The sequence below is a fragment of the Rosa rugosa genome, chromosome 2 (assembly GCF_958449725.1).
Source record: "Rosa rugosa chromosome 2, drRosRugo1.1, whole genome shotgun sequence".
NCBI lineage: Eukaryota > Viridiplantae > Streptophyta > Magnoliopsida > Rosales > Rosaceae > Rosa > Rosa rugosa.
The window spans coordinates 29304901-29322609 of NC_084821.1; the positions used below are offsets into that span (position 1 = coordinate 29304901).

Here is a 17709-nt window from a genome sequence, read left to right on the forward strand (position 1 = left end):
TTTCTCAAGTAATAATGTAATTTACCACACTTAATCACAAGAAGCTAATCAAATTATATTGCATCTCTGCTTCAAATTTGTCTTCCAATTACTATATGCAAAGCCCTAAGGTGATCAATCAAAGAATTTAAACACAAAGCATCAATTCAAATAGTGATTAAGCATTCATCATAAAGAAACTATAAATCCATCAATATATTATCAAAGTACATAAACAATCATGATAGGGCATCATCCTAACCCTAGAAAAGGTTTAACAAAAGATAACTAAGTAAAACATAGAAAAAACATAAAAAGAATGGAAGGGAAAAGATGGGGAAGATGGATGAGTCGTCTCTGCTCCTTAGGCGTCTACATTTTTCATGTGAAATTCGTGCTCCCTTATATAGGGAAGATTTCTGCTCATCTTTGGCTTCATGTTTCCTTGTAAAACTTGGGTTTAGATTCCTTTCTTCATTTGGAATGGGAAAACCTTAAAATCTCTTGTAGAAGTAAGAATAAGTTCATCATTTAATCCTCATCTGAATTAACTTCCTTGAAACATTAGAATTGAGGATCTTGTGCCACGGAACTTGAGTTCTCCACGAATGGTTGTAAATTTCCGAGCAGATTTCCTGTCTGACTAGCTTCACTAAAATAATCATAACTTTCTCCAGAAATATCGAAAACGAGATCCGTAAAATTCTACAGACAGTAGACATCCGTAGCTTTCCAATGATATAAAGCTCATTGTCTGATTCGATCTGAGTAACTTCCAGTAATTCTGTGAAGTTGGGTGTTCTGCAAAGACAGATTCTGGGACCTGGGTGTCTTTCAATCCTAGTTAGCTCATTTTAGCTTCTTTTCTTCTTTCTACGAAACCAACCTACAAAATCACTAAAAGATGTAAATGAATCATAAATAAGGAGAACTAAACATAAAAACCAAGATTAAGAGGCATAGAAATTAGGATAATATGAGCACATAGTTACAAGTCTCAACAAAGTGTGCAATGTGTTGCTTTGGGTTGCCTTTTTCCCTGAAATTGTTGAAACTTTGGTGGTTGGTACCCAACTGGCATTCTTAGGCTATCTACCTGTTTAGTGTACGGTGTAGAGTAAGTGAAATTAACATGCGAAGGGCCTCCATACTGGGCTCTAATAGTGCTTGTGATCATATCTTGGAGCTGTTGGATGGACAAAAAGCCTAGCAAGCCTTCACTAGTCCTTGACTTTGGATCAAAGGATTCTCCCTCCTTCTCCTTTCCTTTTTCATTTTTATATGGTCCCTTGGCAGAGTCCTCTACACGTTGAACTTCTAACCTGCTCTACAGCTCAGCAATCTGCACATCCTTCTCTTCCACAATCTTGGTGAGTTTTTCGATGCGGCAGCCATGTTGGTTAGCTGATCCTCAATCGATGCTGCTACTGTCATTAGAACTTGCATTGTTGTTGTGGGTGGTGCAACATTTGGCCACGACAATGAGAAGTCATTTTCTTCAACATAAGGTGATTCATGAAATGACCCCGTACTAGAGTCATTATCAGAAGCAGATGAATGAGATTGTTCCCTTGAATTTTTTGAGTTCGACACTTGCCTTTCCTCACTCCGAAGGACATGATCTCTCTCCCCCAAACTCTCTAGAGTAAGGAGTGGTTGGCGAGGTTTAGAAGGTAGTGCCACAAACGTTGTGGGCTGAGTCTTCGCCACGCTTCGTGTGACATGACCGAATGATTCGCTACTCGACTTTGAAGTGATCGGTAGCTTGGATTTGTTCCCCGTAAAAATTTGAGTTTTCATGGAAGCCATTGCTTGGTGTGAATTTGTTTAAACTTTGGAGAAAAGAGATGAGAGGCAAAGATGGTCCCACTAGGCGTGCCAAATTTGTAAACATGGAAATCTATAAATCAATGACAAACAAACACATGTACAAAATAATATTGTTTATTAATATTGAAAGTGCAGGTTATAATCTTTGTAAGTAGATCCTCTGATTTTATCTCCGGACTTGTGTTTGATTCAAGGGTGTCGACCACTTGATCTTGAATCGGTTGAAGTTCACGAGGGCTACCACGCGGATTGGTGTTCCTCGATTTTGGTGGTGAATGAATCGACTATTCTGATAACTTGATGATTCTTCACGGATTTTAGTGACTTCTGACCTTTTCTGTGTATTTTAGTTTGGAATGTCCAAAAAGTCCCCTTTTCTGACTTGAACTGGGGTATTTATTAGGTTTTTGAAGAACTCACCCTATTTTGCAACTCTCAAGCATTGATTCAGGTCTTAATTTGGCTTTAATTGGATTAACATACGTTTCCACGTGATTTAATCCTTATTGATTATGGAATAAAACCAATTAATTTTGGCCTCATTGACTTAATCACAATTTAATTTAAATTGCTCCATAATCACGTTTAATTGTCCTAATTTAATATTTAAATCAGAACCAATTACTGATAATCAATGCTCTCTTTATTGGACTTACGTCAAAGGTTTACATTTTCCGACGTATGCCACATTCATGGACTACTCTAGTTCGACAACATAGAGTCCACGTGTAGTTTTGGGAATTTTCTAGCTTTATTAATTTACTTGTGTCTACAGACTTCTTTTACATAATGACTTTTGTTTTTTAAATTTACATAGCACGGAATTGTAATATTATTTTTTCATGATCAAACTACTATTATTTTTTGTTATTGTTATTATATAATAAAAAATAAATTATAGCAACACTTAACCAAGGATTTCTACAAGGAAGATATGAATGGAAAATTTTTCTCCCATCAAAGTTGCTACAATTTGTGTAGCAATAGTTGGGTAACGTTTAATGATCCACCACAAGAAAACTTTCCTTGGAGGATGATGAAGATCCAAATGGATCTACTCCAATACTAACTTTGACTCTGGGGATTCCCTACCTAGACTAGTGGGATGAAATACCGCAAGAAGAAATCAATTGAAGGTCAAGGAAAAGGAGGAGAAAGTCTTTCAAAAAAAACTATTGGCTAACATAGAGCGAATGAGGGAAGAAAACATCAAGGCGGAAGAGGCAAAAGCCATAAGAGAGAATATGAAGGAGGATCGACGAGAGAGGGAGAGGGAAGAGGCCATTGTAATGATGCAAACCATTGATTTTACACCAAGGAGTAAGGCATATTTTGATGGGAAGAAGAGGGAAGCTCTTGAAAGGCTAAGCGCATGTGAGTTGTTTTCTAATTCTGCCATAACATCCAATGACTATCATCCACGTATGGTAACTGAAGATGACTATCATCAACATATGGCATTCGAAGATGATGAATAGTTTGGTTATTTTATCAATTTAAATTTGGATAGATCAATGTTGTCTTAGTAAATTGTTCAAGTTATGTAGAATTATAGGCAGTCGAATTTGTTTTATGTCAATGAAGCTTATTCAATTTTAATCTTATAAAATGAAATGGTTGGAACATGAAGAAAAATTAAATACAACTTTTATTCATTACAAATTAAAGTAAGCAACCACATAATTAAAAGAAAACCAAAACAAGCCACACAATAATAATAACATGAAAAAAAACATGAGGATTATGACATGACAATAAATTGTCAATTATTACCTCACCTAGCATAGATATTAAGGAATTATGAAAAACAGTAAGACAATGAGCTATCATACTCCTTCCCCGCCCTTATCCTCGTAAAGTTGTCTGTTTGACCAAACATGTTGGATAAGGTCATTTCGTAGATTACTATGTCCAACACGAGAGCGTATCCTCCAGTAACAAGACATGTATTCAGTCATTGTGATATGTCAATTTGGACCATCATATATTCTTGCCCGAGCTCTCCTTGACGTATTTGGATTTGGTTCATCATCGTCAAACTCGCCATTGTAGAAGTCATCTCATTCATCCTCAACAATCATATTATGAAGTATTATGCAAGCCAACATGATTGTCGATAATGTTTCTCGCTCCCAACCTCTTGTAGGTTGCCTAATAGTTGCCAATCGAGCTTATAGAATCTCAAATACCCTTTCTACATCCTTGCGGTTCGCCTCCTGCGTAGTGAAAAAGTACATTTCTACGTCATTCTCAAGATGTTTGCTTGATTGCACAACTGTCGCCCACTTAGAGTAGATGTCATCAGCGAGGTAGTACCCAAACTCGTAAGGAGTCCCGTTGACATGTTAGTCAAGTTGTGGTGCCTCACCTGCTGTTACAACATCAAATAGTGGTGAACATCCGAGAACGGTGATGTGATTCTGGGCTCCAGGGATTCCAAAACAAGCATGCCAGATCCAGGTGTTTGGACTTGCCACAGCTTTAAGAACAATGGTTGGTTTTTTCGATTTGTCGCTGAAGCTGGCCTACCATCCCACTGAATAATTCTTCCACTGCCACTGTATGCAGTCAAGCGAATCTATCATTTCAGGAAATCCTTGTCGCTCGATTCTTTGTAAAAGCCTATCCAAATCTTCTGTTGTTGGAGCCTGAAGGTAGCGTTCTTGATAAATGGTGACAATGGTACGAAAAAATTGACTAAGGTTCTCAATGGCGATCGATTCAGGCATAAGTATGATTCATCTAAGGAATCAGCTGAGCATGCAATGGCTAGCATTCGGAGAGCGCACATCAATTTCTGGTGAGGCAAGAAGTCCGGATGCGCAACACAATCTTATGACTGCTTAAAGTATGGATCCGCCGTCTGCGCATGCTCTAAAATGCGGAGGAACAATTAACACCTCATTCTGTAACATTGTCAGAAAGTTTCGGCGGGGTACATTGGGTCAGCTACAAAGTAATCCTTTAACAATTTTTCATTAGCTACCTCGCATGATCAATGATTGGTAGAGCAGCCTGGAACAGATCCACCCCATTGAGGTTGTTATTGCAGTGGGTTAGTAGCCAACCAACTAGCTGCTTCCGCCATAACTTGTGTTGTATTTCTCGCCTTTGCTCATCATATTCTTCATCTTCTTCGTCATCTTCCTCGTCTTCACATCGCCTCTCATTCCATTGAGAAAACCAATTGGAATTCATTGCAAAATGTAATGAAAAGTTATAAACTGAACAAACAATTAAAGAGAAGATAAATGAGATAGTAAGCTATGCAACCGAAACCACTTTTTTATTGAGGTTTGAAATTGAAGATGGAACCGCCACGTAGACATAAAATCTAATCGAAAATCTAGGGAGTTGATCATAACATGACACGTGGCATTTAAAAATGTTATCCAAAATTTGATAAGCTCTATAATGATTAAATTTGCTTCGTCGACACTACATCTAATCCAGAATCTAGAGATTTGCTTGCAAAGAGGCACGTGACACTTAAAATTCCTATTTGAAAATGTTATCAACAATAACACATAGATACCTCATCCAAACGTGCACCTTAAAAAAATTAATTTTTGTCTCAAAATTTAATTTTAGTCTAAATTAAAATATTATTATAATTAAATAAAATCATAAATTTGAAAAACATAATTTAAAACCATAAAATATTTGAAATGGCTAAAATTTAGCCTGCCTTAATGGAGATGATTCATTAGTTCATGAATAAAGAATAATATTTCTGGGGCTAAATTATAGCTCTGGCCCCAATATAACCCTCTCCAATTGGAGATGGCCTAACTAAGAAGAAGCACAAGTTTTAAGTGAGATAACATTATTTTCGAGTATGTTATTCCAAAAAGATTGGGGAAGATGAAAGTGAGTTATAACTTAAAACGAGGTATAATTTCTCTTTATACTGATTTTATTATTTAAATATTTTATTTTCAACAATTTCAGAAAAATATTTGATTTTGTTTCACGTTATACTAAATTTGCCTACCTAAAAGTTACTCATATAAGCTTGCTCACTGATAGAAATTAGTTTAAATATAGGAAAGAAAATAGAAACAGTTTTCCAACTATCGCCCACTCTAAATTTTAGTACCTCTCTTTTAAAAATCACATTATTATTTCATATTTTCAGTCCAACCCAATATTTATCCATACTGTAACTCTCATGCCGACGGACCGGATTCATCTTCATCTTTTTTATCGAAGTATCAAACATGCTTCTTATAGGATCCGCCCTTGGCCAAAATATCACCTGAACTACCAACCATTGTCGTTATCTTTTATTCTATTGTCGTCTGTTGATACTGCAAAATTACCTACAGCTTTCACGGAGTTCATATCGATTGTACCATTAGATTAAATGCTGTAGGATCAATCTCATCATCTGCAGAATAATTACTGAATTTTATTTCTAGTTTAAATGGTATGTTGCCTTTTATTCTGGCTTTGACCGCTGCATAAAACCTTGAGGACACTAGCAATTCTGATGAATACAAAAGCGAAATTGTTTAATGGAGTATTCTCGGAAAATTAAAAAAAAATTGTTTAATGGAGAGGAGCCAATCCAACCAAACACAACAAATGTAGATTAAATGGAGGGAAACCAATGCTGATCCAAACTTTCATCAAGTACTCCAGCTAAGGTTAGCAGTTCATTTAGTTGAGCCCAGCAGAATTACTGGTAAAATGCCAAGGGAAGAATTGGCACGGTGAGAAGAGTGCAGGAGTGATTCCAAGGTTGCACGGCTACTAATAAGTCTTGAAGAATAAACAAAAAAAAACGAAACTAAACAAAAGGCAATATGATCTAACATTCAACATAGGATGTGATCCACAATTATTATTACATTAAACTCCCCAACTTCATATGAAGGGTTAGATAATAAGAGCTCATAAAAACATAATAAGTCTCAAATCAGGACACCAAGACCAATACCCTGTACTCACGACATAACTACATTCAAAGTGCAATTTTTCATATCTACCATCCCATTTCTGATAAGAGGGTATTCATATCCAACAACCTTTCCACAACTCGAGCTCTCCAAAGCTTGTCGCAAGAAAGCACTCGAGTAGAATTACATACTATCACCTCCAAGCTGATGATAAATATCAAAAGCAATATATGCTTCAACAGTTCACTAGTGAGTCAGTACACCATTTTTATTACTCCACGAATTGCTGGAGGCAAAAGCCCCAAAACCAACAGATGATCTTATTAACACGTTCTATCCACCCCCAAGTAACCAGACAAGGCATTTACTTAGGAATTTCGCACCATGAAACATATATCCATATTTGTCATCCCCCGGGCTGGAGAGCTTGGCAAAACCTGTAGTAAACAATATAAAAGCATAAACAAATGATTGCCGGTTGACTGACTCTCTCAACGTAGAGTAATAGTTGCAACAATTCATCAGCAAAAAAATTCAAAAAGCTAAGGCAGGTACAGCCCTGTCATGGAATATGGGTAACTTCCAGATGACTGAACAAAGAAGAAAAAGGATGTTGTTACAACAATTGCTCAGCTAAAAAATTTCAAAAGTGGGGCAAGTGGCCCAATGATAGAAGATGGGCGACTTCCAAATGGCTGAACAAAAGGATAGAGGATGTGCTCACTATTAATGGATGGGAATGCATGGAAGAATCCCCTAGTATGCTTATATTAAGGTAAAAGACAGTTCATTACCATAATAAACTCTAGAGAGCATTGGAAATTGCAAACCAATCAATTATTAAAGTTACTTTCATCACAGAAAATCAGTTTGGTTTTGGGCTGAGGTGACGCAACTTGGAAACAGTGTGGCTTTAAACAAAAACAAACCTGGGTATTTGTAAGCGCCAGCAAGAAGCCAAACCACCAATGCTCCAACAGAAAATTAACATTGACAAAGCTTCAAAGTTGGAGTTTGAATTTGGTAGCAAAAGGCAATGTGGACATTCACCAAATCATCCTCAAGAACCTAACGAACAACAACAACAGCAAGAAGGTCAACATCTGCATATAATACTAACTTTGTATGAAATAATCATAAACCAATGAACTGTAAACTAACAACTGTTTGTACTTCCCAGAAGTTGAATGAAGGAATACTAAATCATCCCATATCAAATCTCAAAGGATGGTTTTTACCAGAGTTTATGTTAAATAAACAATTTGCCAATAAAATCTAAAAGAACTTCTAGATTCCAATATGAATGGAAGTGCTGCTGATACTGAAAAACAAATGCATTGCTGATAACTAATGGAGATAAAAATCTTTTGAATATGCAGAAAGAATCTGCAGAAAAACAAATCTTGAATCTGCCCTTTCAAGCCCCAAAAAGAAAAGAAAGAAAAAAGTCTAAACATACAAGCCCAAGAAATGAAGAAAGAAAAGAAATGGCAATACAAGAACAATGCAAAAGCAAAATTGAATTACTTACTAAAAAGATATTTGCATTTTCAACTATAATAAAAATATAGTCAATTAAGCAAGTCTCACCATCACATTGATACTGGCATCACACAAAATAGCGGCCTGTCCAGACAGACTGTCCTTGATATTGCTCAGGTTGTTGCTGCTGCTGCAGCTGCATTTCATGGTGAAGTTTAAGATCATCGAGCATATGGAATTCTTGCCGGCTTTTCTGGTTTTCTGCTTGGAATGGCATAGATGGGCCCTGTTTACCAGGAAAGGGAAAGTTTACTGTTCCACTTAAGCCATTCCCATTAGGAACGCGATGGAGATTTGAATGAGATGAGTAGTTAATGGAACTGCTGAATGCATTTCCTTTAGTTGAAGATGGCACCTGATACCCATCCAACCAGCTGTAATCATCCATCAGTGGATTCTCACCCATTGACTCTGAATTATAAATAGACTCGTTCACTTGTTTAGCGGGAACATGGCTAAAACCAGGTGGCGGACCAAGGTGTCTAACAGGTCGACTAACTGGATTTTTTCGGATAGCAGCGGGCAAAGCTGATGACGTCTTCAATGTCAAACCATCCGCAAATGGTCCAGAAGATGCAATAGTATCAACCTTAAACGGCAACACAGCTTCTGGAGCCTTTGCATGGCTGTAAAACATACTACTAGTACTACCATTAACAGGCTGTTGGAATGGAACCGAACTTGATACATGGTCAGATTTCAGTACTTGCCCATTGCCCATAAATCCCAAACTCTTTAGGTTGTTAGCAAGAGATATTTCTTCTGATTTAAATGGTTCCAAATGCTGGGGGATAGCCCATGTAGTGCCTACCACATCAGGCCTCTTCTCAGCCACTATTGGTTTAAAAACTATTACTTCATCTTCCTCATCCCCATCCATGGTCAACTCTGGCTTTTGAAATGGACCTCCCAGATTTTTGGTGTCCTCCACTTGATTTTCTTCCAGATTATCATTGGAATTAGCCATGCCTAAAAAGGAGGTAGGCATATAATCACCATTCATTGAAGGCTCAACACCAATGACAAATTTCTTTGTCTGGGAATCAAAATAAATGGCTTTTTGATCAACCTTGACCACATTTGCTAAAGCCTTGCCTGCCGCCAGGATCCTTTTAAGACGCGCACCTTTTTCCTTCTGGCCATCACTTCCAAAAGAATGCTTCCTCGAGAAATCCAATATTGTCTGTGCTGGAAGAAGTGGCATGAATCCTCTCAACTCAAAATCCTCCCACAAAGCAAGGCGATTCTCAGTTTCCCCTTCTTCATATCTGCTCATATTATTAAAGCAAGTCTCATCTCCATCATCATCTATGGACATCGGAACAGATGATAAGAGATTATTCAACAAGTGTATGCAAGCATTCCAGAACTTTGCTCTAACAGATGACTGTTTTTCATCTGCATCACTGCCAGCTGCTACATCAGGACAACATGCCAACCATTCTACAAAAACCAGAATGCCTGGTAACAGGTGACTTGAAGTTGGATCCCCCAGCTTCACGCATCTCTCTAAGACATGCCCCATCAACTCAAAGACAGCAGTAAATGCATTTTGCAGCAGAACAGCACGCTGTACAATTTCTGCATATGACTGACCTTCACTTTCCTTTTTCACATTATGAACTGTGAATATCAGTATAGAGACCAGTCGAACAATGACCAGTCCATTCTCAACAGCATCAGCACCAAGACTCAGCTCCTCTTCTGCTCCAGAAGATAGAAGCTCATATAAACCACTGCTAACAACAGAGAGAACTTCTGCAAATGTCTCCAGGCTGCACAAATAAAGTCACAAAACAGATTTAATTTTACGTTAAAATTGAGAAACTAGTTCAAAAACTTACCACCAACATTCAACAACAAAACATACCTAGTACGTGTAAAAAGAATGCCATTTAGACGGACAAAACGAATTGAAAAAGCTTTGTATTTTTCCTGATTACTGGATGATCTTTCCTTAACAAGGCCTGCTTCTGTGTTATTATCTTTAGCAGGTATTGCTTCCCCTTTCCCTCTACCTTTGCCAGTCAATCGTGCAGGCAACTCTTTGAGTGCAGAAGCATTAGCATTGCCAGACAGTTGTGAGTAACTCTGACGATTCTACAGAGGAAAAAAAAAAAGTTAAATATATACATAAATCATGCACAAATAATAGGTAAAAAAGTAAGGTCCCGGGGGACAAGATTAACAGATGACCAAATAAGTAAGGGCTTTAGTGATGTAAAGCTAAGATACTGATTAGTAGAGCTGCCACATAACGCGGTTTCTAGGTCGTAACAAAAATTCCAGTTCAACTAGCATTAGGAGGCAGTCCTCTAACCCCTACCCGACATAACGCGGTTTCTAGGTCGTAACAAAAATTCCAGTTCAACTAGCATTAGGAGGCAGTCCTCTAACCCCTACCCGACATTTTCAAAGGGATCCAACACCTACTCCATAAAGCTAAGATACTGATTAGTAAAGCTGCCACATAAAGCGGTTTCTAGGTGGTAACAAAAATCGCAGTTCAACTAGCATTAGGAGGCGGCCTCCTCTAACCCCTACCCGACATTTTCAAAGGAATCCAACACCTGCTCCATAAAGATTCCAGATCAAGACCTCCATGTTTGATGGGAAAATATCGCTGTTCTACAAGAGCAGTTGAGCTAAGGATGATTTCTGGCTAACAAACATTAAGAGTAGCCATAGCCAGAATTGTAAAAACCATCTACTAAGTAGATCCAATTCCACAGAAATACAAGATATCCAAACATAAACGATAGGAGTGACCAAGTTTCCAAGGGTGTGCCACCAGAAACGTAGGTCCAAAGTGAGAGATTGAACAACCCCCTTGGGGCAGTGTTAACCAGTTCAAGCCGTCCCAAGCAAATGGGTAGGGTCACCTGCGTAACCCTCCCTCGCTGAAGAATTGAGATCAGAGAAGCGAAAGATCTATCCTAGTACATAATACCAATTTGGTGTGTGATCTATCCTAGTACATAATACCAATTTGGTGTGTGATCTTAAGCATACCGAAAAGGTTCCCTCTTCCACAAACATTGAGCCAATGCAAGAGAAAGATACATAAAAAAAGGCAAATTATATTCCACAAACACATCTAGACATATCTAAGCTTTCATGAAGTTTCCTTCAAAAAAAAAAAATTAAAATATTAATAAATTGGGAACTTGGGATATTTCTAATATTAAGTCAAACTTTAACAATATGTTAGGAAATGACTAGTGAATTTAAGAGAAATGAAGGGAAAAAAACCCACATTTGTAATTTATGTTGTTTGAGCCTTAAATATTCCAAAACTAGCACTCAATCAACACTTCCTCTCTACTTCTTCCATATTTGGAGTCTTTCTCTAGTAACTATTCCCTTGTTTCTTTCGACACAGAACAATATTGGTAGCAGTGCCGAGACAAAAATAAGTACTTCATAGGCCAATAGAAACACATAACCTCTGAAAATAGCAACCACAGTTATAAAAGAATATAAAAGTCGAGATCATTGATTATTTATCAGACTTATAATGAAACAGCTATAAGAAAGCCATACATCACACTAAAGACACAATACCTTCTCAAATGCCACAATCAAGTTATCCCTTGCAGTTGAAAACGGATTATCCACGGCCAGGCTACGAAAATATCGATAAACAGTCACCAACTCATCCCCCGAATAAGAAGCCAATATAGCAAGCTGAAGTATAACGAGGATCACAGTGAAAGATCAGAAATCATAAGCAAGAACATCCACAGCTATTGTGCCTACATAATTATAAGAAAAATAACAAAACAACACCTGATGATGAGGGTTCCCACTTGATGGCAAACAAGATGCAGCTTGCAAGTAGTAACTTGAGGCAGCAGCATACTCACGAGTTTTGGAGTCCCCCTCCCCATATAGTCCTTTGTAGCGTGCAAGGTCACCCAAGTAAATCAAACAGCGGTGGCATGATATCAAACCTTTCTTCATATCAGCAGATTTTTTTCCATCCTTATCCATAACAATTCGATTTTCAGAATCCTCAGAGAAATAGCCAAGAGGAAGCCCATACTTTGCTCTGATCTTCACTATTAAATCATGATAAAATCCAGTCGCTTCTGAAAGGAATGTTTTAAACTGCAATCTTATTTTTGTAATACGATCAGGCCGAGTAGGTCCCTTCAAACCTTGGGATGAGTTTGAACCTGTAGAAGCCATAGCAGCACTGAAGTGCGTGCGCAATTCGTCAATCCGCTTGTAATGTAACTGCCACAAAGCATACTCAACATTGTGCTGCTCTGAAAATGCATGGTCCTCAAGAATTATAGCTTCATAATTCTCACGTATCTGTTGCCAGGCATTAGGATCTGAGGGAACTCGTGCTTGGGCAGACCTCCGACGCCTACTCTCCAACTCAGTAATCTGTAGAAGAAAAAGAAAGAAATGTAAAACAAATGCAGATAATGAACAATACAAGTTTTGAGCCTTATGATGAAAAAACGATAGATATACCTTGTCGAACAAACGTTGGGCACGCTCCCATGATGGAGAAGAAGCAGACATTTTATCCAACTTTGTGATCATCATCCATCAATTCCAAACAGCATTAAATCTGCAGAAAATAAAATAAAGAAAAAGCATCAACGCTTCAGCATTAATATAAAACCATATTTGGTTTCCAGGCTATTTTAAGAACAAACCCTAATTTAACAGGTTCCAGAAACCATAGCTGGGTTTAGAGGAAAATCAAAATAAATAAATTAATTAAAACGAAAGAGAAAACTTGAAAGCACATAGAAACAAAGAAAAAGCTCAGATCCGTCGAATCGAAATACAACATGAAACATAGATCAATCGGCTCCGAATTTCCCCAAAAAAAAAACACATGAATTGAAAGAATTGGAAAAGGAAGAGGGCAAACGCACCTGTCTGAGCCGGATCCGCGGAACGATTCGTGAAATTAGAGCATCGGATTGAGAATTCGAAATCTGAGAAAGAAAAAAAAGTCTTCGTTTAGGGTTTGGTGGGAGAAGGAGAGGAGAGGAGAGGAGAGGAGGGGAGGGGAAAAAGAAGAGAGAGAGAGGGATATACGGTGTGGTTTGGTTTTGTGGTTTTTGGGTTCAAAACGGGATGAGGTTAGAGACGCAATTTTTTTATGTAGAATTTTTCTTTTTGTATTTATTTATTTCATTTCATTACCACAAACCCCTAAAACAAGGACTCCTTTTGTTTTCCAGGCGGCTACACCTTATACGCTGTCGTTTCAATGCCGCCAGTGCGTGGATATCACTTTACCCTATCTGTTTTATTTTCATTATTTTTCTTTTCTGAGTCAGCTTTTTCATTTTGGCCGGTGTAGGCCTTTTTTAGTCAGGTTTGGTGTCTTGTTTCCAATTTATTTATCGGAGTAAATAATACTAGTCTCTTCGTGTATATCATAAGGTTTTTTGGCTGTTTAATTTTATTTTCTTAAACAATACAAGAAGAAACAAGAAAAAAATGAAATTTTTTAAAAGCAGCAATTTTGCTTGCTTTAATGGTTTGTAGTTAATTACTGTCTTGACTTCAAGTTTAGAAGCCTTCTGAACATAAAAGGCTGAGCAACTCCCTGCTTTTGTAAACAAGAACAAATTAAACATATATTTCTTTTAGGGAGAATTTTTCGAACAGTACCTGAACTAAAGGTCACTGTGAATTAACGTTCCTCACTTTACACTAAATACACTTTGGTACCTGGACTATAAATCCCGACCCACTTTTGGTACATGTCGTTAATAACACCGTTAACCTTATGTTATTTTTCATTTTTCAAATGGTAGTTTGGTATATTCTCTCTCCCTCTCTCTCTCACAAGTAACCGGGAAAACAAATCTCCATAAAATAACCAAGCCAAAGAACTTGAGCTGAACAAAGAACCCAGAAATACATAATGTGGATTTGATATATTTCTCACCAACCATCACAGAATACACTTCCAATATATTCAAAACACCATAACACATTCACCAAAACACAAACCACTCTTCCAAAACTAAAAACCCAGTAAGAAAAACAAAATTCACATTCTGCGAAGATTAAACTAAAACCATTCAGACCCAAAATGTCAAACAACTTCATACCACTCTGAGCTCCAAAACCCATAAATTTAAGGAACAAAAACTAAGAGAAACCCAACAAAAAAATTAATAGGAGCATAAAGTGCGACGATATTATTGAGTATATGCCCCATTTTAGACTTGTTTCTCCCTTAAGTTTCGTGTTTTGAGTTATCGAGTCAGTTTAAGAGTCTTGTACAGTGTTTGGCGTAAAATAGGCGCAAAATGCGAAATTTATGAAAAAAATCCTAACGGGATCAGGATTCCTTACCGTCGACATTTTTGCGGTCTTTACATTAATTCCCTTTATTTTCTCTTAAAAAAATCTGATATTCTCCACCTTTTTGTAGGAAATTTAAGACGTTTGACCAAGCAATGAAGAAGGGAAATAAAGGAGAAAGACGTTTCAGCTGGAAAATAAATAAAGGAGAAAGACGTTTTCAGTTCGGGAATAAAGGAGAAAGACGTTTCAGCTGTTAAAAGACCCCATAATGAGAGGAGTTAAGGCCATAAAGGAGACGTTTTCAGTTGGAAAATTAAAGGAATTATGATGCAATCCCATCCGTCCAATGATGAAGGGTATGATCGACAAAAGCCAACCAATGCTCCCCTATAAATAGGCAACGTCCAGAACAGAATTTCCATCACTTCCTGGCCAAAAACTTTTCCAAGACTCTGCCCAATTCACTCCTCAAATCTCCAACACCTACAAGACCGTGACCACCATCCATCCATCAATCTACAAAGCTCTAAAGGCGCTGAGTCAAGGACGCTCCACCACCATAGCAGAGACGAGTTCATCACCTTGTTGCCAAGCCGCTGAGGAAAGCTTCAAAGTGTAACTATGACTCTACTCACAATTTTTGTTTCGGTTTTGTGTGTTCGGATTTGCGAGTTGTATAATTGGAGACATGAAATTTTCAGAATATTTTTATTAATATTTTTGAGATTTTCAATTTATTATTGAGTTAATTTCGAGAATTCTTTTATGATGCATGTTACAATCTTGTGCCCTTTTATGTGTTTAGGTAATTTTCAGAGTTAGGTTCATAAGTTTGCATGCTAGAATCACGCTGAGTATTCTTGTGTGTTTGCTTAATTTGCCAAGGGTAATTGTTATTTGTTAAGGCGCTGAGTTAAACAAGTAGCAATTAGTTCTAAAAAGTGGTAAAAATCATGCTTTAATGATTAAACGATTCTGGAAATTACGTGTTAAATTCTATGTGTAATGGTTAATTTGCACGTGTGAGTTGATTCGAGGGTTAGATAATACTACTAGTTAAGAGAATTACGCTGAGTGTTTTCGAAAATTAGTAGTATTAGGCTTGGTAAGGACTTTTCCGATCCAAACCTACATTAGAACGAATCAGATAAATGGATTGATCCGCTGAGGCTTTTCATTTGGGCTCTTATCTAAGCGTTTAAGATGGGCACATTTTTGTAGCATGTTGAAATGGATTTTCTGTTTTTACACTTAGTAATTTCTGAGTGGTATTGGTCTAGGTTAGGGAAGTCGATCATTGTATATAGTTTTATTTGTTTTGTTTTTATTTTAAATAGATTAGGAACCAAATCTCAAAACCCCCATTTTATTCTTTTATTTGTTAATTGACCTTTTTGTGTAGGTGTACCCTACAATCCCCGGACTGAACGATCCCTGCTTATCCTATACTGACAACTACATTTTTGCAGGGTTAAATTGTGAGGCTATTTTAGCCGCATCAAAAATATACACCCAACATGAAAAACTGAAGAAAAAAAAAATCCAATCTTGGTAGCTGTTCTTACTACCTTGTGCTTCATAGTTCATAACAGTTCTGATATGGGCTCCCAAAACAGACTAGGAGAGAAAAGAGGCTTGCAGAGCTTGATTGATTATGGACACAGACATCCTCGAATATCTTGTTGTATCTTCGAGGATGGGGGACTATCACTATATCTACAAGGACTTGGATGGAGCCTCCACCGAGTGGAACGATAATCAGGCTAAGCTTGGCAATCTTCCGCCTAAGAAACCAACGTTTAAGCCTCCTCCCTTCACTCTGGCCGACGACGAAGCCACTCTTCCTAAAGACAATTCTTGGACCGATGACAAGACCCAATAGGACCTTGAAGATCTCGATGACGATCCCGATCTCGACGACGATCTCTTCCTCAAGGAATACAGGAGGAAGAGGCTGTTTGAATTGAGAGAAGCGGCTGAGGTTGCAAGTTTTGGATCGGTGGTTCCAATTTCGGGATCAGATTTTGTGCGTGAGGTTTCTTAAGCTCCACCTGACGTTTGGGTGGTGGTGATTCTCTACAAAGAAGGAATTGCAGAATGTGGATTGTTGATGCAGTGTCTCGAAGATTTGGCAACCAAGTACCCAGCTACCAAATTTGTGAAAATAATATCCACGATTTGGGGGACGATGAGATGGAGCTGCTGGTGCTGAAGACGCCGCCGACGGAGGTCCAATTTGTGCGGTGGAACAACCGATTTGTGCACCACCAATTTTCTTTTTCTTTTTATTAAAAAAAAATTGATTTTCTAAAGGTGGATAGTGAAGAGACAATTTTACCCTTGAAAATATGGCAGGTGGCATGCCAACTAACAAAGTTATTGACGGTGTGTACCAAAAGTGAGTCGGGATTTATAGTCCAGGTACCAAAGTGTAATTAGTGTAAAGTGAGGAACGTTAATTCACAGTGACCTTTAGTTCAGGTACTGTTCGAAAAATTCTCCCTTTCTTTTATGGATAAGGCTATGGTATGTTAATATTTCTCATACATCAACTATTTTTATCACTTTGATGACTCATTTAACCACTTTAAGGACTCATTTTACCACTTGATGACTCATGTGGTAACTAAGAAAAGTTACCACTTTAAGGACTCATGTTACCATTTTGAGGACTAATCTCATTTTACCACTTTAAGGCAATTGTATGCATGTCATTCGTTAACACATTGTAAAATTTGACACGACCTGCCCCGAGATTTCACCCTGAAATCCGAGGTGGCCCTGCGAAGCCCACTTGTAAATAAGGTTTTACCGAAAATTCGACAGAACCTCCCTTAAAAGTAGACAACCCAAAACCTGTGAGGACACATTTACACTTCTGACAATCCACATTACTCTTCTAGAGTCACCCTTCTCCCAAAACCAAACAATTCCACAACCAACAAACCAAAAATCACAACTCAGGCACCAATATTTCAACAAAAGATCCTCAAATTAAGTTACAACGAGTCCTTGTGATTAGGTCATAAACCCTAAATAAAGAATACTACAAATTTATACAACAACCCTAAGGTGCTCAGAGCAATCAAAGATAATATAACTGAAATGATAACTGGTAGGTTAAACAGATAACCTACAACGAGTTGATGGCAGTGGATGTGGATAC

General features: G+C 37.7%; 1 protein-coding gene and 1 pseudogene across 1 annotated transcript; one reads left to right on the top strand and one right to left on the bottom strand.

Moving 5' to 3' along the window:
- Nucleotides 1-6593: 6593 nt before the first annotated feature.
- LOC133731591 (nonsense-mediated mRNA decay factor SMG7) lies at nucleotides 6594-13350 on the bottom strand. The gene is made up of 8 exons (XM_062158963.1): nucleotides 13151-13350; nucleotides 12738-12837; nucleotides 12042-12647; nucleotides 11817-11939; nucleotides 10123-10352; nucleotides 8301-10027; nucleotides 7640-7778; nucleotides 6594-7147 (listed from the first exon to the last, which is right to left on the bottom strand). Exons 2-6 carry the CDS (start codon nucleotides 12810-12812, stop codon nucleotides 8320-8322), a joined length of 2742 nt encoding a protein of 913 aa, XP_062014947.1. The 5' UTR covers nucleotides 12813-12837; nucleotides 13151-13350; the 3' UTR covers nucleotides 6594-7147; nucleotides 7640-7778; nucleotides 8301-8319.
- Nucleotides 13351-15571: 2221 nt separating this feature from the next.
- Nucleotides 15572-16944, top strand: LOC133728684 (uncharacterized; annotated as a pseudogene).
- The last annotated feature ends 765 nt before the right edge of the window (nucleotides 16945-17709 follow it).

Coding starts and splice junctions, on each gene's coding strand:
- LOC133731591 (XM_062158963.1), bottom strand. CDS start 12,812: ATGATGATCACAAAGTTGGATAAAATGTCTGCTTCTTCTCCATCATGG. Junction 11,940..12,041: donor GTGGGAACCCTCATCATCAG/GTGTTGTTTTGT, acceptor GTTATACTTCAG/CTTGCTATATTGGCTTCTTA. Junction 10,028..10,122: donor ATTCTTTTTACACGTACTAG/GTATGTTTTGTT, acceptor TTATTTGTGCAG/CCTGGAGACATTTGCAGAAG.